Source organism: Coregonus clupeaformis, unplaced genomic scaffold, assembly GCF_020615455.1.
Source record: "Coregonus clupeaformis isolate EN_2021a unplaced genomic scaffold, ASM2061545v1 scaf1146, whole genome shotgun sequence".
Classification (NCBI taxonomy): Eukaryota; Metazoa; Chordata; class Actinopteri; order Salmoniformes; family Salmonidae; genus Coregonus; species Coregonus clupeaformis.
Window position 1 is genome coordinate 153,009 of NW_025534600.1, and position 23,095 is coordinate 176,103.

Genomic DNA, 23,095 nt, shown 5'->3' on the forward strand with positions numbered 1-23,095 from the left:
TACAAAGACAATATTATAATATTTTATACAAATTATTATTATTATTATTATTATTGTAATTTTTTGCAGGATTTTGGAAATTCTCCTGCGATCCCATTTTCATACCAGGCGAACCCACATCGGGTCGCGACCCCTAGTGTGGGAACCGCTGACCTATGGTTTACCACAGCATATCCAGACACATGAGGGACATGACTTTATACAGTATGACTGTGACAAACTTAGTGTTGAAATGTATTTTTTTATTTTCTTTCTACAGTCGTTCAGGAATGATTTTAAATACGCTGATGCTCTAAACTGGATCACCATATTGGGATGCTCCATGTCCATCATAGGGTTGAGTTTAACAATAACATTCCAGATCGCAACCAGGTAAGATCCTACAGGGTTCCAGAACCAATTCAACATATACAATAACATTTGATATTGTGACCCGGTAAGATCCTACAGGGTTCCAGAACCAATTCAAAATATTGGGTGCATCTCAATAGTGTAAAGAAGCCCTTTGTCTGATCCAACATGACTTGATAGGTGAAACCATTATGAAACCCACTATTATTGAACCAACACATCCATAGCTACGCATCTAACTTCCCTAACATAGTGTTGTCTATCACCTATCCCCAGGAAATCACGCAAAACCAACCCAACGGTCCTCTTAGTGAGCGTCTGCGTGTGTCTCCTGATCTTCACCCTCCTCTTCATGTTGGGAGTGGACAACCCTCATAAACAGCTGGAGAAACCTGAAATACAGGAGGACAACATTCTCCCCTCGTCCGACACACACACAGAGCGGGACAGAGGCCCCTGTACTGCAGTCGCAGTCCTGCTGCAGTACTTCCTGTTGGGGACGTTCACCTGGAACACGATGTACGCCACACATGTCTTCCTGATGATCAGAAACAGCCTGGCCACCAGCCCGTCACATTTCACAGCCTATACCGTGGCCATCGGATGGGGTAGGACAGCATGGAACAAAATAAAGTATTTAGTTGTTTCAGAAGCTTTGGCTGACATTTTCCCTGGGCTCCTTGAACCAAAACGAATGCTAGGTTATATTTTCAGGCTCTAATAAGCCTAAAATAGAACTTCAAAGCAACTTGTATAGTGATGTTCTGTCTTTAGAGGATGTATGTGTAGTATATAATCTGTATATGTCTGCATGCTAATCTACCAGGAATTAACAACAACATTCTCTGTCCTTTAGGACTGCCTGCGGTTGTGGTGGCCCTCACCTTAGGAATTAGTTACAGAGTGGATAATCCACTGGGTTACAGGCAGGAGGAATTGTGAGTCAATACTGTATTTTACAATACTATACTTTACTATACTGTACTGTACTTGAAAGAGAGCGATCCGGCTCTACGTATTTACTGGTTTGTGAACCACTGCATGGGCAGAGTGTGGGGTGCATGGGGACAGTCTGATTGGCTGAAGCCCCGAGCTGGAGGTGATCGATATCTCTCACGTGAACTGTACTGTATTGTACTATACTGTACTGTACTACCAATATCAATGTGGGGAAATTGCTGTTTAAAATGTTATAACTAATACTGTAAAAGGTTTTCCCTATCAATTTTCGTATTGTATGCTTTTAACGATGGCAACAAGCAATTTTAAAAGTTGTAAAAAACTAAAAGAATGATCCATTGTATTGAAAGGTTTCTTGTTTACTTATGCCACCCACCATGTTTACTTAATACCATGTTTTCAAATCATTGGCGTCCTGTTTTGTCTGTCACAAAGTCCCACTCTCTATCTCATTCATTTGACCTCTCAGTTGCTGGCTTGCTGCCCTCGATCCAAAGGGGAACTTTGACTTCAAGCTGCCAATGTTTTGGGGGTTCCTGATCCCTGTGGCGTTCATGCTTATCTTCAACATGGTGGTGTTGGTGTATTTTGCAGTTACAACATCCAAGACCAACCCACATATAACCAGGTAACATTAATGGGGGCATTTGGGGGGCACAAAGTAGAACGTTGTAGTCATTAAGATCAGTCTTGATTTAAATGCCTACTAACGAGCTTGTTAAATTTGTATTGTCTTTCAATTAAAACTTTTTATAAATAAAATGCATACTTTTTTAAATTATTAATTCAGTCATTAGTAAGCAAATCATACAATTTGATGAGCACCATTCTCTAACCTACTGAGCCATTGGAAGCATAATGTTCTTACAGTGGGGAAAAAAAGTATTTAGTCAGCCACCAATTGTACAAGTTCTCCCACTTAAAAAGATGAGAGAGGCCTGTAATTTTCATCATAGGTACACGTCAACTATGACAGACAAATTGAGAAAAAAAAATCCAGAAGATCACATTGTAGGATTTTTTTATGAATTTATTTGCAAATTATGGTGGAAAATAAGTATTTGGTCACCTACAAACAAGCAAGATTTCTGGCTCTCACAGACCTGTAACTTCTTCTTTAAGAGGCTCCTCTGTCCTCCACTCGTTACCTGTATTAATGGCACCTGTTTGAACTTGTTATCAGTATAAAAGACACCTGTCCACAACCTCAAACAGTCACACTCCAAACTCCACTATGGCCAAGACCAAAGAGCTGTCAAAGGACACCAGAAACAAAATTGTAGACCTGCACCAGGCTGGGAAGACTGAATCTGCAATAGGTAAGCAGCTTGGTTTGAAGAAATCAACTGTGGGAGCAATTATTAGGAAATGGAAGACATACAAGACCACTGATAATCTCCCTCGATCTGGGGCTCCACGCAGATCTCACCCCGTGGGGTCAAAATGATCACAAGAACGGTGAGCAAAAATCCCAGAACCACACGGGGGGACCTAGTGAATGACCTGCAGAGAGCTGGGACCAAAGTAACAAAGCCTACCATCAGTAACACACTACGCCGCCAGGGACTCAAATCCTGCAGTGCCAGACGTGTCCCCCTGCTTAAGCCAGTACATGTCCATGCCCGTCTGAAGTTTGCTAGAGTGCATTTGGATGATCCAGAAGAGGATTGGGAGAATGTCATATGGTCAGATGAAACAAAAATAGAACTTTTTGGTAAAAACTCAACTCGTCGTGTTTGGAGGACAAAGAATGCTGAGATGCATCCAAAGAACACCATACCTACTGTGAAGCATGGGGGTGGAAACATCATGCTTTGGGGCTGTTTTTCTGCAAAGGGACCAGGACGACTGATCCATGTAAAGGAAAGAATGAATGGGGCCATGTATCGTGAGATTTTGAGTGAAAACCTCCTTCCATCAGCAAGGGCATTGAAGATGAAACGTGGCTGGGTCTTTCAGCATGACAATGATCCCAAACACACCGCCCGGGCAACGAAGGAGTGGCTTCGTAAGAAGCATTTCAAGGTCCTGGAGTGGCCTAGCCAGTCTCCAGATCTCAACCCCATAGAAAATCTTTGGAGGGAGTTGAAAGTCCGTGTTGCCCAGCGACAGCCCCAAAACATCACTGCTCTAGAGGAGATCTGCATGGAGGAATGGGCCAAAATACCAGCAACAGTGTGTGAAAACCTTGTGAAGACTTACAGAAAACGTTTGACCTGTGTCATTGCCAACAAAGGGTATATAACAAAGTATTGAGAAACTTTTGTTATTGACCAAATACTTATTTTCCACCATAATTTGCAAATAAATTCATTAAAAATCCTACAATGTGATTTTCTGGAAAACAAATTCTCATTTTGTCTGTCATAGTTGACGTGTACCTATGATGAAAATTACAGGCCTCTCTCATCTTTTTAAGTGGGAGAACTTGCACAATTGGTGGCTGACTAAATACTTTTTTTCCCCACTGTATATCACAGCATTACAGCAGTCTATGACCGCAATCTAAGCATGTTGGTTATATTTCCCAGTACAAGACACACATCAATGAAGAAGAAGTTTCTCAGTAGCTTTTCTCTGGCTGTGGTGCTCAGTCTCTCTTGGATCCTGGGCTATCTGTTGCTCATTACACAGAACCAGACCCCCATGTACACCATACTCAACATCTCCTTCTGTGTACTCACCACCACTCAGGTAGTAAATGTATACACTCACTACTGTAAGTCGCTAAATGACAAAAATTTTAAATATAAAGACTAGTGTGCTATTGTACCACAGAATCCAGACATGATTGAAAACTAGACAGCTACTAAACATTAAAAAATTCTGCTGCTCTTCATGGAAACGCTACCTTATGTTTGTCCTTGTGTGTTCCTGAAAATACTTGATAACATCTTTGTGTTTTTACTTTCGCTCCACAGGGCTTGCAGGTTTTCATTCTGTTCACAGCAAGAACAGCAATTGTCAAGAAAACGATGTCAAGTGCTTTGAAATCTGTCTCTAGCGCTGGGATCCCTCTTCACACCAAGAAGTACAGTCTATGGCGAGGCGAGCAAAGTGAAAAAGTAGAATCATACACACAGCAGGACACTGATCTGTCATTTCCACCTTGTTCCTCACAGACATCTAACTGATGGGCTGCAAGTTCAACCTCTGTTGTAAAATATCTCATATACCTCCACTATTTCCTATAATATACAGTATAATACACACCATTTTGTATCAATGTATTTTTACTGTGAATTCCCTCAGAAGTTGTGTTGTCCAAGGATTTTTTGCCTTTGCACGTACTGTATGTGTTTTTTGAATTGTAACTGTTTTGAATAAAACTATGATTATTCTCTTTGAATCTAATGTTTGTTTCAGTATTGTTAGTGAGAAATAACACTATTTTACACAAAATCTCAGAAAATAGCTTTAGACAGTGTAGCCTAGGGATGTCAAACTACATAATTTTCCCTGCGGGCCACGTTCGGTCTTTACCGAGGCTGCACTTAAAATGTATTAACCTTTTACTGCAGTGGGCTAAATCAGGCTCACATAGAGTGATTCTTGGTTGTCTTGGTAACAAATCTACCTTGAAACAAAAGTATACACCACACACACATGGTTATGGGCTTAAAGAAAAGAAGACACCTGTACCATGTCAGATAACGAGTTGAAATGTATTCAAGTTTGAGTTTCCATCCCAATATTACACTTTATATACAATACAGAAGACTGAAATATAACAAAACTCTTTGACATAGAAACACCAGATTTTCATCCTTAAAAAAAGAAAAACGTATTAATTATGAAATTAATAATAACATGGCCCATGAGGCCAAAGAGGGCACTTTTGGTCATTACTGCAGGAAAGGGCTACAAAGCTTCTGCTCCATCAGCCTGTATAGCTCAGACAACAAGCTCCAGCTGCCAATTACATATGTGGTAGTACAAGGCAACAAAAGCACGTCAGGCTATGATGCTGCGGGACAGCAAGAATGAGAGGGTTCGCCAGGCAGAGATCGAGGAGGTATGAAAGGCTGAGGAAGAAAGCAGGCATGTCAGGGGGCGGTATGAAAGGCTGAGGAAGAAAGCAGGTATGTCAGGGGGCGGTATGAAAGGATGAGGAAGAAAGCAGGTATGTCAGAGGGAGGTATGAAAGGATGAGGAATAAAGCAGGTATGTCAGGGGGCGGTATGAAAGGATGAGGAAGAAAGCAGGAATGTCAGAGGGAGGTATGAAAGACTGAGGAAGAAAGCAGGTATGTCAGGGGGCGGTATGAAAGGATGAGGACTAAACCAGGCATGTCAGGGGGAGGTATGAAAGGCTGAGGAAGAAACCAGGCATGTCAGAGCCGTGGCCATGAAAAAACAGGGCAGCTGTACATGCTGGGGGAGTGTGAGAGAGAGGGCACAAACCTGCCTGCGGGACAGCAAGGATGAGAGGGTCGCCAGCCAGAGATCAAGGAGGTATGAAAGGGTGAGGAAGAAAGCAGGCATGTCAGAGGGTGTTCTGAAAGGTTGAGGAAGAATGCAAAACATTTCTGCAGCATTGAAGAACACAGTGGCCTCCATCATTTTTAAATGGAAGAAGTTTGGAACCACCAAGACTCTTTCTAGAGCTGGCCGCCCGGCCAAACTGAGCAATCGGGAGAGAAGGGCCTTGGTCAGGGAGGTGACCAAGAACCCGGTGGTCACTCTGACAGAGCTCCAGAGTTCCTCTGTGGAGATGGGAGAACCTTCCAGAAGGACAACCACTCCTCAGTAAAAGGCACCTGACAGCCCGCTTGGAGTTTGCCAAAAGGCACCTAAAGGACTCTCAGACCATGAGAAACAAGATTCTCTGGTCTGATGAAACCAAGATTGAACTCTTTGGCCTGAATGCCAAGCGTCACATCTGGAGGAAACCTGCACCATCCCTACGGTGAAGCATGGTGGTGGCAGCATCATGCTGTGGGGATGTTTTTCAGTGGCAGGGACTGGGAGAATAGTGAGGATCGAGGGAAAGATGAACGGAGCAAAGTACAGAGAGATCCTTGATGTAAACCTGCTCCAGAGCGCTCAGGACCTCAGACTGGGGTGAAGGTTCACCTTCCAACAGGACAACGACCCTAAGCACACAGCCAAGACAATGCAGGAGTCTCTGAATGTCCTTGAGTGGCCCAGCCAGAGCCCGGAATTGAACCCGGTCGAACATCTCTGGAGAGACCTGAATATAGCTGTGCAGCGACGCTCCCCCTCCAACCTGACAGTGCTTGAGAGGATCTGCAGAGAAGAATGGTAGAAACTCCCCAAATACAGGCTTGTAGCGTCATACCCAATAAGACTCGAGGCTGTAATCGCTGCCAAAGGTGCTTCAAAAAAGTACTGAGTAAAGGGTCTGAATACTTATGTAAATGTCATATTTCCGTTTTTTTCTAAAAACCTGTGTTTGCTTTGTCATTATGGGGTATTGTCTGTAGATTGATAAGGGGGGGAAAACAATTTAATCAATTTTAGAAAAAGGCTGTAACACAACAAAATGTGGAACAAGTCAACGGGTCAAAATCTATATCCACAGTAAAACGAGTCCTATATCGACATAACCTGAAAGGCCACTCAGCAAGGAAGAAGCCACTGCTCCAAAACCGACATAAAAAAGCCAGACTACTGTTTGCAACTGCACATAGGGACAAAGATCGTACTTTTTGGAGAAATGTCCTCTGGTCTGATGAAACAAAAATAGAACTTTTTGGCCATAATGACCATCATTATGTTTGGAGGAAAAAGGCAATGCTACCAAATACTAATTGAGTGTATGTAAACTTCTGACCCACTGGGAATGTGATGAAATAAATAAAAGCTGAAATAAATCATTCTCTCTACTAATCTGACATTTCACATTCTTAAAATAAAGTGGTGATCCTAACTTCCCTAAAACAGGGAATTTTATCTAGGATTAAATGTCAGGAATTGTGAAAAACGGAGTTTAAATGCATTTGGCTAAGGTCTATGTAAACTTCCGACTTCAACTGTATATAGTCCTGTTTTTTTACTGTCTGTATAGTCTGTTTATTGTGGCAGCACCATTTCACCGATTTAAATTCCTGTACATGCAAATGTTTTGGCAAATAAAGGTGATTCCTTGAAGGAGGAAGAAGAAGTAGCGATTACACTGTCGTCCGGCTCATAGAAGGCACAGGGTGGCGAGTACCTGTCAGGTGAGCCAACAGCGATGTATTTTAGATATTATACTTCCTCGCTGTCAATATTTGCTAAAGATAGTCCTCTATCCAGCACTTTTGGAATCATCCAGGCTGCCTGACTGTCTAGGTTTTGTTTCGATTACTTTTAGCATGCTGGGCAGAGTGAAGAGACTATAAATATTGATCCGTTATCATTTCAACACAGTTTCGATTTGGTTTGAGTCATTTCACTGTCGTTTGAGATAAAAAATAATCAGAAAATAAAATGAATTATTCTGGGCCGGATTGAATGGGATCGCGGGCTCATATCCAATCGATACTAGCCTAAACTAGACCTTGGAAAAACACGATTACAGTAGATGTATTTCAATACATTTTGCCTAAAGAATGACTGTGGTATTATGTTATGGAGAGTTGATGTTGATGGTGATGTAGCTGTGACCTACATTTTTTACATTTTAGTCATTTAGCAGACGCTCTTATCCAGAGTGACCTAAAGGGGTGATGTTGATGTCGCCAGGAATTATGATGCTCACACTGCACTGTATATCTGCGTTGTGCTCCTCAAACAAATTCTGATGTAGAGTTTATACAAATTCTTATTTACATATGATTTGGTTTTTCTCTACCTCAACAGGCAAGGATATTGTCATTATATATGACAGTTATATCTCCTTAGTAGGGTTGCAATATTCCATGAATTTACAATAAATTACATGGTTTTCCCAAAATCCTGGTTGGAGGTTTCCCTGTGTCAGGAAGGAATAAGCAGGAAGTCCTGAATCCTCAAACCAGGATTTTTGGAAAACCAGGGAATTTATTGAAAGTTACTGGAATCCTAGCGAGCAAAACAGCGCACCTCTGTCTCTCTACGTATAGGCCATCTATCTGACGCTGTCTGGTCCAAACGAGTATGACATTGTTGCCGCCCGTAGCATTGAAGGCAAGGGAAGCCAGCAAGCATCTGGCCTCCCTTGACACTTTTTTAAAATAAAACAATTAGCCAATCAGCGTTGAGCTAAACTGAGCGAGCTCAACTGTGAATGGTCCTGGCGCACCAAAAAAAAAGTGTCAAAGGAAGCCAGCTTGGATTTTGGCGTCACTCCTATTAAATCCCATTGAGAGAAAACCTAATTGACAGAAAAACTTGAATTGTTGTATCTGGTGTTGTTGTCCTCAGGTGGCTAGCTAGCAAAAATTGCCCCTTTCCTAAATTAGCCATGGATGGAGATAGGGATTTGGATTTACTTAATTCTCCATACTAGCCAATGATTATAATGGCGATTCTGATCCAACCATTAATACATACTGTAACGACCCTGTATTGTGTTCTGTGTTCATGGATGTGTTATCGTTCTCATGGGTACTAGCAGGGGTTAAATATGCCGGGACAGATGGAAAGGTTGGGGGGTATGATGGGTAATCCCGCGGGATTTTGGGAATGATTAAATAGGGGTTACGGTCTCATATCTCTCTCTTCGGTTCGGGACCCTTGATTTGACATGTTCTATTTGTGTATGTTCGAGGTTTAGCGGCGTGGGTTGTGGCCTGAACAATAGCCCATTTAGGAATAAACCTGTGTTCTGCCTGTACACCTGGTGCCGTCTCTCTTTTACTTTATGACCCAGCTGGGTCATTACATTGGTGTCAGAAGTGCTTTCGAACGACGGGATAGATCGAGATTAGGCGAGTTAGCTGTTTCAGTATAGGCCGTGGTTAGCTTTAGCGTGACTCGCATCTACGGTCAGGATGATCGGGGCGAGGCGGAAAGTTAAGGAAGAGTCGGACAAAGTGGCCGTTGGGGGCTCGGGTGTACCCGGTCGGGAGGGTCAGGCGAGGACGGCTGTAGAAGAGCTGGAGAGCCACATGGCGGGAGTTAAATTGTCAGTCAGCAAGATGGCAGAACGGGCGGGTTTTTCCTTCAAACCGCTCGACCAGAACAGACGTCACGGCGACGGAGATATCGACGTCACCGCGTGCGGAGATGGCTGGACCTCCTTATGTAAACAGAGATGGCAGCGCCCTATTGCCATTAGCCACGGTAGCGGCTAAACTTCCAAAGTTCAATGGACAAGGTAAATGGGAAGTTTTTTTCACTCAATTCGAGTTGTTGGCTAGAGCCGGGAGGTGGTCTGACGAGACGAAAGGGTTACAGCTTGCCCTGAGCCTGTCAGAGGAGGCGTCGGAATGCCTGCTAACGCTAGCCCCGGACGAGAGGGGCGACTACGGTGCGCTAGTGGAGGCATTGGGGGGGGCCGTTTCGGCAGCGATGCACAGCCCAACATGCTGCGGATTGAACTGAATAACAAAAAGAGACTTCAGGGGGAATCATTAAAGGCGTTGGCAAGTGATATTCTGAGCCTGACCAGGCGGGCTTATGCAAATATGTCGATTGGGGTGCAAGACGAGCTGGCACGGGACAGTTTCGTTAGAGCGCTCTCCTCCACCGAACTGGGTAAGCATGTGCAGATGTCGGACCCAGCATCTCTGCGGGCTGCAGTGGAGATAGCCAGGAAGAGGGAGCTGATCTGGGGTGAGGGAGTGAGAGTGGAAGTTGCCAGTCAACCAGAGGTGAGAGCAGCGGCGGCCGGGTGCTGGGGGTCACCAAACCAGAGTGGGTCGACGAGTTGGGAGGGTTAGTCAAGACCGCTTCGCTTGTCATTGAGAAGGGCTCCAGACAACATCGCAGTGTCAGCTCAACTTCCATTGTCTGCTGGGGTTGTGGCCAGACTGGCCACATTCAGCGGGGAGTGTGGCAGATTCTCCAGTCAACAGGGAAACGACAGCGGGTTCTCGCGCAGGGGGCAGCGCGGGCCCATTCCTCCGCCCCGAACCCACAGTAAGCAGAAGATGTACCCAGCAGTGCAGGCAAGAGGGTGGGGACCTGCTTCCCCAGGGTGTAGCGGCCACCGTGTTTCCTAGTCCGGTAGTTGTGGTGGGACGTACCACCATTGGGGACTTCTGCAATGTCATCGTCAAGGTAGAGGGGGTGGAATGTTTGGCCCTGGTCGACACGGGCTCTACAGTAACCCTGGTGAGACCAGACATACTACCTGTTGGGGGTGCGGGTGGAGCCGACCTTTGTCCAGCTACGGACTGTCACGGGGGAGCTAGCCCCCATGTTAGGGAAGTGTCGGGTGTCTGTGACTGTGGGGGGAGAACTGTGGGGTGTCCGGTGTGGGTAGCAGCGGTACAGGACCCCTGTATACTAGGAATGGACTTTTTGAAAAGCTGTGGGGCTCAGTTGGACTTAGCTTCGGGCACTTTGAGGCTGTCGGGGGGGCCCACAGTGGGAATGTCGCCTACGGGAGGGCCAGCAGGGGCAGGGCTGTCCCTCCGTCTTCCTCCAAGCTTGCCGAAACTCCACTGGTCGTCCCGGCTGCTCCCTTGGTCGTTGTTCCATCCCAGCAGCTGTCTCCGGCGGCAACGACCTTCACTCCCCATAATGGTGCAAGCACAGGCATCCCAGTAGCCCAAAACACACTGGCTCCTTCACCCCATCAGCCCGACGGGGGAAGGAGGAAGTTATCGACGCCGTTGAGGCTGTGTGGCTGAAAAACTGTCAAGGTCTGGACGAGGGACAACAGAGACAATTAAAGCAGCTGCTGTTTGACTTTAAAGATAGCTTCGCTTGGGGGAAGATGAGGTAGGGCAAACGCACCTGGTTCAGCACGACATCGACACTGGGGACAACCAACCCATTAAAATTCGGCCCCGTCGCATTCCCCTTGCCAAGAGGGAAGCAGCTGCCACAGCTATTGCTGACATGTTGCGGGCCGATTTCATTGAGCCATCAGACAGCCCGTGGTCCGCGCTCGGTCGTCATGGTGCCTAAGAAAGGGGGTAAACTTAGGTTTTGTGCGGACTACAGGGGCCTAAATTCTGTCACCATTAAAGACTCTTACCCCATACCGAGGATCGATGAGTCGCTAGACCACGTCAGAGGGTCCTCGTGGTTCTCTTCCCTTGATCTACGCAGTGGCTACTGGCAGGTGCCCCTCTCGCCTGGGGCACGTGAAAAACGGCCTTCTCCACGGATAGGGGCCATTGGCAGTTCAAGGTGCTGTGCTTCGGGCTTTGTAATGCTCCTGCCACCTTTGAGAGGCTCATGGACAGAGTGCTGGCGGGGGTTCCGAGAGACGAGTGTGTCGTGTACCTAGACGACATATTGGTACACGGCACGTCGTTTGAGGGGGCACTGGGGGCACTTAGGCGAGTGCTGGAGAGGATCTCGGGGCGGGGCTAAAATTACACCCGGAAAAGTGCCATTTCATGCAAAGGGAGTTGGCGTTCCTGGGTCATCAGCTGGGTGGTGAGGGTATCAGCACGTTGCCAGACAAAGTGGAGGCTGTGAGGGGGTGGCCAATTCCAAAGGAAAAAAAAGAGGTTAAGAGCTTCCTGGGTCTGGCATCCTACTATCGTAGGTTTGTGAAAGGGTTTGCGGGGATAGCAGCTCCTTTGAACCACCTTCTCAAGAAGGACACTGTCTTTCAGTGGACCGAAGAGCACCAGCGGGCGTTTGAGGCCCTCAAACGTGCCCTGGTGGAGGCCCCTGTCCTGTCCTCACCAGACCCAAACCGTCCGTTTATTCTGGACACCGATGCAAGCAATGAGGGCTTGGGGGCCGTGCTGGCTCAGCGTGGTTCTGACGGGGAGCACGTAGTAGCTTATTACAGCAGAACTTTTGATAAGGCTGAAAAACGCTACTGCGTGACAAGGAGGGAGCTTTTGGCTGTCGTGGCAGCAGTACGCCATTTCAAGTACTACCTGGGGGCCTGCCGTTTGTGGTGCGGACGGATCACTCCGCCCTGCAGTGGCTTCTCTCCTTCAAGGAGCCAGAGGGTCAGATCGCCCGCTGGTTGGAGGAGCTGCAACCCTACGACTTCCAGGTGGAGCACAGGGCCGGCCTTCGCCACAGCAATGCAGACGCCTTGTCCCGCCGCCCGTGTGCTGAGGACGGCTGTGGGTACTGCGCCAAACGGGTGGAGCGAGAGAGGGAACTGTGCATGGAGGAGGGAGTCACCGCCACGGTGAGTCAGCTGAGGGTGACAGAGTGCCGGGAGCTTGAGGCTGTGGACGTCGGGGAGTGGAGGCGTCGCCAGGAGGAGGACGCAGAGCTGCGTCCTGTGCTGGGGTGGGTGGAAGAGAGAAGACGACCGCCATGGGGGGAAGTAGCCCCTCTATCACCAGTCACCAAAGGACTCTGGGCTAAATTCTCAGTCCTTAGAGTGGCTGAGGGAGTGCTCCAGAGGGGGTGGAAAAAGCCAGCTACTGGAGAAATGACGTGGCAGGTAGTGGTTCCCAAAAGGCTGCAAGGGAGCGTGTTACAGCAGCTTCACGGGGAGTAGGCGCAGGGCATTTTGGGGTCTCCAAAACGTTAAAGCGCGTACGTAAAGGCTTCTATTGGGCCAGGCACAGGAGGGATGTGGAGGACTTTTGCAGGCAGTGCGATGAGTGTGCTGCTAAGAAAGGACCTCCAGGTCAGTCACACGCCCTCCTACAACAATTCCCAGTAGGGGAGCCCATGGAGAGACTGGGGGTAGACATAGTTGGACCGTTTCCAATCACAGACAGCGGTAACAGGTGGATTCTAACTGCTATGGACTACTTCACCAAGTGGCCAGAGGCTTACGCTCTCCCAGACCAGGAGGCAGAAACAGTAGCTGATGCATTGGTAGGGGGAATAATCAGTCGGTTCGGGGGTGCCACAGTCTATACACAGCGACCAGGGGAGAAACTTTGAGTCACGGGTGTTCTCAGAGTTGTGTAGACGGTTAGGCGCGGAGAAGACGCGCACTACTCCGCTTCATCCCCAGAGTGATGGGCTGGTGGAAAGATTTAACAGAACATTAGCACAACAGCTGGCTATCGTTACCTCAAAACACCAGAGAGATTGGGACACCCACTTACCGTTTATTCTCATGGCATGTAGGTCGGCTGTTCAGGAATCGACTGCGTGCTCCCCCAGCGCTACTAATGTTAGGTCGTGAGTTGCGCACCCCAGCCGAACTGACGTTTGGCCACCCTCCTGATAACGACGACGGGGTTTTGCCTGGCCCGAACTATGTTCGTCGACTGCAGAACCGGTTAGAAGCGGCTCACACCTTCGCAAGAGAGCAACTCGAGAACGCAGGAATGCGCCAAAAGCGCCACTATGACTCACGCGCTAGGGGAGGCACTTTGGAGCGGGAGAACGAGGTGTGGCTTCACAACCCCACGCGCAAGAAGGGGCGGTGCCCAAAGTTGGACAGTGCCTGGGTGGGGCCGTGCCTGGTGATAGAGAGAGTGGGGGAGGTGACGTACCGGGTGGAGGTTCCCCACGGGGCAGGAAGGTGGTGGTCCACCGGGACCGATTGGCGCCCCTACAGAGGAGGAAAACGGTAGGGAATGGAAGTGAGGACTCTGATGTGAGCACACGGGGACAGTCTAGCGAGGAGACTCTAATGCAAGCTGAGCCTGGGACGGGGGCTGCCTCTTCGGGGGTGCTGGAAATGACATTGGGGCAGATGAGTGTTCTGGGGGTCCACCAGTGGGAGTCAAGGGGAGGCACAAGAGACTGATGCGACCTCCGGGTCGTTTTAAGGATTTTGTTTTGTAACCCTAGGGGCTAGGGTTTAGAAAGGAGGGGGCTATGTAACGACCCTGTATTGTGTTCTGTGTTCATGGATGTGTTATCGTTCTCATGGGTACTAGCAGGGGTTAAATATGCCGGGACAGATGGAAAGGTTGGGGGTATGATGGGTAATCCCGCGGGATTTTGGGAATGATTAAATAGGGGTTACGGTCTCATATCTCTCTCTTCGGTTCGGGACCCTTGATTTGACATGTTCTATTTGTGTATGTTCGAGGTTTAGCGGCGTGGGTTGTGGCCTGAACAATAGCCCATTTAGGAATAAACCTGTGTTCTGCCTGTACACCTGGTGCCGTCTCTCTTTTACTTTATGACCCAGCTGGGTCATTACAATACATTGTTGTGCCCCCCACCTGAGAGGATGGAAGTTCAATATGTAGCTAGATGTAGAAGGCTAATGTTAACTAGCTAACTATGAATGGAAGCCAGGTAGTCTAGGACAACAACAAATAAAAGCATGTACTGTATGACAGAGTGATAGACCGTTTCCTCAACATGAAAGAGAGGAGGATGGAATTGGCGTTTCTCTACAAGTAGGGTGAGTCAACATGTTTTCTACTTGCACAAACGCACACAGAAATCATAACCATTGACAGCCACATCGTATTTAGCTTACATTTATTGGACTCAATTGTTTTTGGTATCTTTTAGTTGTCACTGTATTTGACTAAGAAAAGGTGATTTGATGATGTTGAAATATTGAAGTTTCTTTGCGAGTTGTGGTAACTCTGTGGTCCGAAACATTAACTTGCTTGACCTTGTTGTAGGTCACGTAACTGTCTGTTACTGTACACGCAATATGATTTGGGACTTCACAGGACAGAGCTAATTGGTTTTGTGATAAAACAAAGGTGTGGTTGAATTTATTCTGCCACTGTGTCTGTCTTCTTATTGTCTCGGCCTTTAGGCATATATGTCATGCTCGCAAGGCATATGAATTAATAGGTTATAGAGCAAACAACGCAATTATCACAACACATAGGTTGTAATATGGCTTTGGCTTCCACAGTGATTTTACCCACGCACCGCTACTGATAAGTAAGCACTGTTAGTCTACACCTGTTGTTTACGAAGCATGTGACAAATAAAATGTGATTTGATTTTGAAGCAGCAACCTCTGTCTCTACCTTCAACTGCCATGTGGTGGCGCCAATACTCTTCCTCTAAAGGGGGATTTCTTATGGATAGTGGAACGGTCCATCTAAACTGTTCACCAGTCTTCCTCAATAACGTGCAGCTAGGTAGAGATGTTTATGAAAATACTTTTATCATATTAACTGTCCCTTATGTATGTCTAATTTCAAGAATTCAAGGTTAATTTGTTTCATAAGGGTAATTTATGGGTACATTCTTAGATAACTGCTATACATTTTTGCCCACTATTACAAGGACAAAAGCTACAGTTCAATAAAAAGTGTTTCTTTATTATTAAAAACAACGAGTTCAGCCTTTGAGCCTTCTTTAGGGCCATGCACCTTGGTTGGACTGCAAATAGCGACAGACTGTATACTTCTATTTTGCACGAGTCGGTTAGGGTCAGAGTAAGTGATCACATCTCATGTTTGGCATTAGCGGACGGTTCTCAGGATGTACACTGACTGGTAATAGTGAGAAAAGGGCTGACATGGCGCTTCAGCCCTTTTTTAATGTGCACATTTTCACTTTTACTATCATAGTTATTAGTCTTTCCCTGTCTCTGTTCCAGGCCTTTCCTGGACACACACGTCAGGCTAGCGGCAGGAATAGAGCCCTTTTCTCGGAAGATCGGGAATACCAAGGTTACCAAGGATTCCAAGGTATTGATTGTGTGTGCGAGTGGGTTACAGGGCATCCGCTAAAAGCTGATCTGTACATGTCACCCCTTTCCTCTGTGATTTTCCATACTGTTCAAGGTAAACAATAGCCTGCTGACAAAAATGGACTCAACTCTCACTTTTGTTCAGTTGTGCAGATAGATTGTGGTTGTGGAAATAACTTATTTCCATGGAAAGCGGGTGTCTGTGTCCAAGGCCATCAGACTTTTTAAAGCAGAGGAATGCTCAGATGTCAATTCAACTTCTATTCCACGTTAGATCAAGTTAATTGAAATGATGTCGAAACAACATTGAATCAAAACACATTAATTTCACATGTTCCAAAAACACATGTTTTGACATGATTTCACGTGAGTTTTTCTGTAAGGGTAGCCCTATAGATTCATGTATTCATGATAACACACTCAAGCCAGATAGATGTCTCTCCCGTCCATCTGATTTAAACAGAAACAACAGGGGAGGCATGTGGGAGAATACTTCATCACAATCATAAAGAATACATTCTCTGGATGTAGGAAAATGCAAGGCCTTCAAAACACAACAGTCTGTTACCACAGCAACGGCTCAGCTGGAAGCTGACTGGATCCAGGGTCATCAACCAGGGGGTGAGAGATTGTGGACAGGAGCTGTCGAGATTCCCCAGCCCCTATCCTGATCCAAGCTCTGAATCATCCCACAGCTAATTTGCTGAACTTTGTGGGAGCTCAGCTTCCAGCCCAAAGATGGATTTGCTAAGGCTGCTGGGAGAATGAGAGAGTGTGAGTGTGAGTGTGTGTTTGTGTGTGTGTGTGTGTGAGAGAGGTGATTCACCTAGGAGAATTTTGGTCTCCCACTGAGCTAGATGTTGGCTGGCATTCGGCCCTTCGGTCTTTGTTGTGGATCTCTCGGCTGTTTCTCAAATACCCCATCTGCAAGTTATAGGGGAGTCAATTAGACTGACTATACTCTGACTATGACCCCATGAGTAGAACTGTCAGGATGTGCTTCACGTGTTTTGAGGAATCTGTCTGATTTGGATCGACAACATTGTTTGTATCTACCGCTGGATGATTTGAGAAGCCTGAAGCCTCTCCCCTCCTCCCCTCCCTCCCTCCTCCCCTCCCCTCCTCCCCTCCTCCCCTCCCTCCCTGCCCCCTCCTCCCCTCCCCCTCCCCCCTCCTCCCTCCCTCCCCTCCCCTCCTCCCTCCCTCCCTCCCTCCTCCCCTCCTCCTTCTCTCCTGTGCTGTCAACACTTGGCTGTGCTCTCTATTACGGCCCTCGAATGCCTCAGTTTCAGCTAATATTAGAAGAAGAGAAACAAAAATGGAAAGGAAAATAAGCCTTTTTTTCTTTTAGAAGGCCGTCAGTCTGACCCAAGAGTTTAACACCCAGGAACCTTGCCACGTGCCGGGGCCTGTGACCTCACGTGGGCCTGTCAATCTAAGACGTATGGTGAGGGTTTTGGGATCCACACCCCCTACTGTTTCGCGGGATACACCCGAGCACAGAAAAAGGTGGGAGGGAAATTAGAGAGTGATTCCCCAGCCATGCTGGCATTCTGACAGCTCTTGCTCCTTCACGCTTCTTCACCTTCTATAGTATCTGTTCAGTGTCATTCGGTTAGATGGGTGTTGTGAGCATGGAGGTACAGAGTGCCCAAGGCTTTTCCTTATGGTTGCGGTTGCGGTTGCTCTTCCTCTGAGAAACAGGATGTGTGGAGTGATCTAGTGTATTGTGTAACGTTAGTGTAGACATCTTATACCCCCCACAACATTTTTACCTGACAGCAGAATCACTCAGTGTCAATGTTCACATCTTACATTCTATTGGTAATGAGTAGCGAACAGGCTTTAACCTGTGTCAAGAGGCTTTCTATATCACAGTTTGTTTTTCACATTCACACTGACATCTACTAAGAACACAGCAGTACTCTGAACAACAACATTTTGGCTGAAGGTAGATACAGTGGGGAGAACAAGTATTTGATACACTGCCAATTTTGCAGGTTTTCCTACTTACAAAGCATGTAGAGGTCTGTAATTTTTATCATAGGTACACTTCAACTGTGAGAGACGGAATCTAAAACAAAAATCCAGAAAAACACATTGTATGATTTTTAAGTAATTAATTTGCATTTTATTGCATGACATAAGTATTTGATACATCAGAAAAGCAGAACTTAATATTTGGTACAGAAACCTTTGTTTGCAATTACAGAGATCATACGTTTCCTATAGTTCTTGACCAGGTTTGCACACACTGCAGCAGGGATTTTGGCCCACTCCTCCATACCTTCTCCAGATCCTTCAGGTTTCGGGGCTGTCGCTGGGCAATACGGACTTTCAGCTCCCTCCAAAGATTTTCTATTGGGTTTAGGTCTGGCGAAGGGAGAGAGAGATTCCGTCTCTCACAGTTGAAGTGTACCTATGATAAAAATTACAGACCTCTACATGCTTCGTAAGTAGGGAAACCTGCAAAATCGGCAGTGTATCAAATACTTGTTCTCCCCACTGTAGATAGATTGGACTCCCTAAGGGCTGATTTGATTGACATGTCCTCCTGTGTTCTGAGGATGACGTTGTCCAGGCTGTTATCATAGACTAGACATAACATAGTAAACAAAAACCCGGGACACTCAAATTAGTAATACAGTGGGGGAAAAAGTATTTAGTCAGTCACCAATTGTGCAAGTTCTCCCACTTAAAAAGATGAGAGAGGCCTGTAATTTTCATCATAGGTACACATCAACTATGACAGACAAATTGAGGAAAAAAAATCCAGAAAATCACATTGTAGGATTTGTAATGAATTTATTTGCAAATTATGGTGGAAAATAAGTATTTGGTCACCTACAAACAAGCAAGATTTCTGGCTCTCACAGACCTGTAACTTCTTCTTTAAGAGGCTCCTCTGTCCTCCACTCGTTACCTGTATTAATGGCACCTGTTTGAACTTGTTATCAGTATAAAAGACACCTGTCCACAACCTCAAACAGTCACACTCCAAACTCCACTATGGCCAAGACCAAAGAGCTGTCAAAGGAAAACAGAAAAAAAATTGTAGACCTGCACCAGGCTGGGAAGACTGAATCTGCAATAGGTAAGCAGCTTAGTTTGAAGAAATCAACTGTGGGAGCAATTATTAGGAAATGGAAGACATACAAGACCACTGATAATCTCCCTCGATCTGGGGCTCCATGCAAGATCTCACCCCGTGGGGTCAAAATGATCACAAGAACGGTGAGCAAAAATCCCAGAACCACACAGGGGGACCTAGTGAATGACCTGCAGAGAGCTGGGACCAAAGTAACAAAGCCTACCATCAGTAACACACTATGCCGCCAGGGACTCAAATCCTGCAGTGCCAGACATGTCCCCCTGCTTAAGCCAGTACATGTCCAGGCCCGTCTGAATTTTGCTAGAGTGCATTTGGATGATCCAGAAGAGGATTGGGAGAATGTCATATGGTCACATGAAACCAAAATATAACTTTTTGGTAAAAACTCAACTCGTCGTGTTTGGAGGACAAAGAATGCTGAGTTGCATCCAAAGAACACCATACCTACTGTGAAGCATGGGGGTGGAAACATCATGCTTTGGGGCTGTTTTTCTGCAAAGGGACCAGAACGACTGATCCTGTCACGGTTCAGACAGACGACAAGAGGACCACAATTGCGTCACACCAGAAAGTTTATTTAAACTTAAGGGGAAAGGGATGTAGGGAGTGAGTGAAGGCTCCAGGGGTTATCCCGTCCGATGTGCTGGGTCTGTGCCTCCCCCAGTGGCAGCGATGCGTCCGATGACGCCGGTGGTTGGTGGTCCAGAAGTCCTGGGGGGAGGAAACACAGACACAACGGGGCGGGGAATGAAACCAGGCAGCAGTACAGTTCAAGGGCAATCCAAAATACGTAGTAGCAAGGCAGAAGGCTGGTCAGAGTTACCGGGATTGAAGAGTAGTCAGGAGTCGTAATGGCAGAAGCAGGTCTGGATCTCCTGAGGCAGAAGAGTATCCAAAACCAGGCAGGTCCGGGGTCACAAAACCAGGGTGAGCCAGAAGCGCGAGCAAACAGGTTCCGGGTGTGAGCTTTGCAGACGATCTGACACCGGAGAGCTGAAAGACAGGGCCTTAAATACTGGGAGAGGTTAGTGGGTAATGCAGCGCAGCTGGCAGAGTAATTAGAGCCGAGCAGAGCAGGGACAGGTGGAGCTAGTTAGGCTGAGTAGAGAGAGGGAGGTGAGCAGAGTGGAAGATAGTGGAAACCAATTAAGGTGGTAACCCGGTGGAGTGAGAGGGCTCATGACAGAACCCCCCAAGGGACGGCCCCAGAAGTCCCAAGAGCAACACCACGCCGGGCGGGAGGAGGGGAGCCGGAGGAGGGCTAGAACTCCTCCGAACGGTCCGAGTGAACGTCCTCCTCCTTGGAGGAAGCCGGAGGGCCGTGGTCGGGGAGATGGGACAGGTCCCGAGACAGGATCAGGCACAGGACAGGAAGCCGAGCGGGCCGGACGGTTAGGGACCCCTCTGGGGCGGCCCCTACGATTGCAGGTTGATCAGGATGCCGTTGGTGGAAAGCGGTGATGAGAGTCCTATCCACAATCCGACTAGCTGGCACCCAGGTCCTTTCCTCAGGTCCATAGCCCTCCCAGTCAATGAGGTACTGGAGACCCCTACCCCTCCGTCTGGACCGAAGCAGGCGGCGGACGGTGTAAACCAGACCACCATCGACGAGCCGTGGAGGAGGAGGACAAGGCGCAGCAGGGACCAGCGGACTCCTGGGCACAGGCAGGGGCTGCAGCAATCCGGCTGGGGGCTGGCAGGACGACTTGTGTTGGTTGCAGATGGGGCAGGCTTGGACGAATTCCCGTACATCCTTCCTCAGAGAGGGCCACCAGAACCTCTGGGCGAGCCGGTTGTAAGTGCGGGTGGAGCCAGGGTGACAAGCTAGGCGGGGAGTCATGTCCCCACTGAACGACCTGGGACCTCAGGTCTTCGGGGGACAAAAAGGCGGTCAGCTGGGCAAGTGCTGGGACCTGGCTGGTTACGGAGAGCCTCCAGCACCTGTTCCTCAACAGCCCAGGTCCGAGCTGCAACGATGCAGGGACTTGGCAGAATCGACACAGGGTCCTTGGAGGGGTCAGGAGCGGAGTTAGTGAGGTACTGGCCGAGGGGGTAGTGCGCGGCAAGCAGGCAGGTTCGGTGGCAGTCCTCTCCCCACTCCCTGATCACCCCCGGTCACCCAGTCGAGCTGAGGGTTGTGCCGGCGGGAGCCATGGGTAACCCAGGATGAGGGGTTGGCCTGGAGAGGGGGAGCAGGTGAAACTGGATAGTTTCTTGATGGTTTCCGGACAGACCCATCGAGACCGGGGCCGTGACATGAGTGACCGATCCGAGTAAGTGTCCGTCCCAGTGCCCGGGCAGGAATAGGAGGTGTCAAACGGAGGTTCTCCAGTCCCAGTTGGCGTGCCAGCTTGATGTCCATTATGTTGGCTTCGGCGCCAGAATCCACCAGAGCAGCCAGGGTGTGAGTTGAGTCAGGGAGGCGGAGGTGAACTTGCAGCAGGGGTTTGCGGTCGGAGGACTGGATGGTCATTGAACTCAACCGGACTCCCCCTATGCCCGGTGAGCTTTGGCCCTTTAAAGGGCAGGTTCCCACACGATGTCCATCACCTCCACAATAGAGGCAGAGGTTTGAGGTGAAGCGTCGCTGGCGCTCTGCAGGAGTGAGAGAGGCTCGCCCAATCTCCATAGGCTCAGACTGATCACGCTGACCTGGGTGAGTGGCAGTAGATGACAGGAGCCCAGTCGGATCTCTCCGAATGCCGGTAGTAGGTGGACCTTGGCGCCCCCTCTCACGACGACGGGTCTGTATCCCTCTGTCGATCCTGACAGTCAGTGCGATGGCTTCATCAAGAGTGGAAGGCAGTTCATGGGAGACCAACTCGTCCTTGATATAGTCAGCCAAACTATGGAAGAACGCGTCCACCAACGATGGTGTGTTCCAAGAACTTCGTCTAGCCAGGGTTCGGAAGTCGATGGAATGGTCTGCGACTGTACGTCTGCCTTGTCGAATACTGAACAGTTCACGAGACGCCTCTGCGGTGGGGGGAATCCAGGTCAAACACCTTCAGCATCTCCTCAGCAAACAGGTCGAAGGTTGCACATGCGGGGGTTTGACGTTCGAACTCTGCTGTTCCCCAGAGTCGAGCTCGGCCCGTCAGGTGAGTGATGGCATACCCAACTCTAGCCCCCTCCGTGGCGAAGGTCCTTGGCTGCAAGGAGAACTGAAGTCGGCAGCTGGTCAGGAATGGCCGGACCTGGGTTGAATCGCCGTTGAACCGCTCGGGGTTTCCAATCTTGGGTTCCGGAGCAGCGGCTGCAATGACCGGGGCAGGTAACTCGGGGGCAGGGCTGGTGGGCAGACTGGCTGGGGTCAGGTTGGTGAGGAGTTGAATGATCATGGCGAGTTGTTGTTGCTGCTGCTGGGACTGCTGCTGGTGCTGCTGGACCTGCTGATGCTGTTGGTGGCCGACCTGAAGCAGAGAGGAGATGACGCCGCTCATGCGGCCTAGCTCTCTCTCAATGTGTTCCAGGCGTAGCATGGCGGTGGGTTGCTCAGGCTCTTCGGTTTCCATGTCGGGGGAAGTGTGCGCTGGGTCCATGATGGTCAGATCGTACTGTCACGGTTCAGACAGACGACAAGAGGACCACAATTGCGTCACACCAGAAAGTTTATTTAAACTTAAGGGGAAAGGGATGTAGGGAGTGAGTGAAGGCTCCAGGGGTTATCCCGTCCCGATGTGCTGGGTCTGTGCCTCCCCCAGTGGCAGCGATGCGTCCGATGACGCCGGTGGTTGGTGGTCCAGAAGTCCTGGGGGAGGAAACACAGACACAACGGGGCGGAATGAAACCAGGCAGCAGTACAGTTCAAGGGCAATCCAAAATACGTAGTAGCAAGGCAGAAGGCTGGTCAGAGTTACCGGGATTGAAGAGTAGTCAGGAGTCGTAATGGCAGAAGCAGGTCTGGATCTCCTGAGGCAGAAGAGTATCCAAAAACCAGGCAGGTCCGGGGTCACAAAACCAGGGTGAGCCAGAGCGCGAGCAAACAGGTTCGGGTGTGAGCTTTGCAGACGATCTGACACCGGAGAGCTGAAAGACAGGGCCTTAAATACTGGGAGAGGTTAGTGGGTAATG

At 48.3% G+C, this 23,095-nt stretch overlaps 1 protein-coding gene across 1 annotated transcript; it reads left to right on the top strand.

The window, feature by feature from the left end:
• The first annotated feature begins 289 nt into the window (after positions 1-289).
• Positions 290-4,589, top strand: LOC121547893 (adhesion G-protein coupled receptor G7-like). The gene is made up of 6 exons (XM_041859317.2): positions 290-372; positions 628-959; positions 1,208-1,289; positions 1,781-1,939; positions 3,843-4,005; positions 4,233-4,589. The coding sequence occupies exons 1-6, from the start codon at positions 323-325 to the stop codon at positions 4,443-4,445; spliced, it is 999 nt and encodes a 332-aa protein (XP_041715251.2). The 5' UTR covers positions 290-322; the 3' UTR covers positions 4,446-4,589.
• The last annotated feature ends 18,506 nt before the right edge of the window (positions 4,590-23,095 follow it).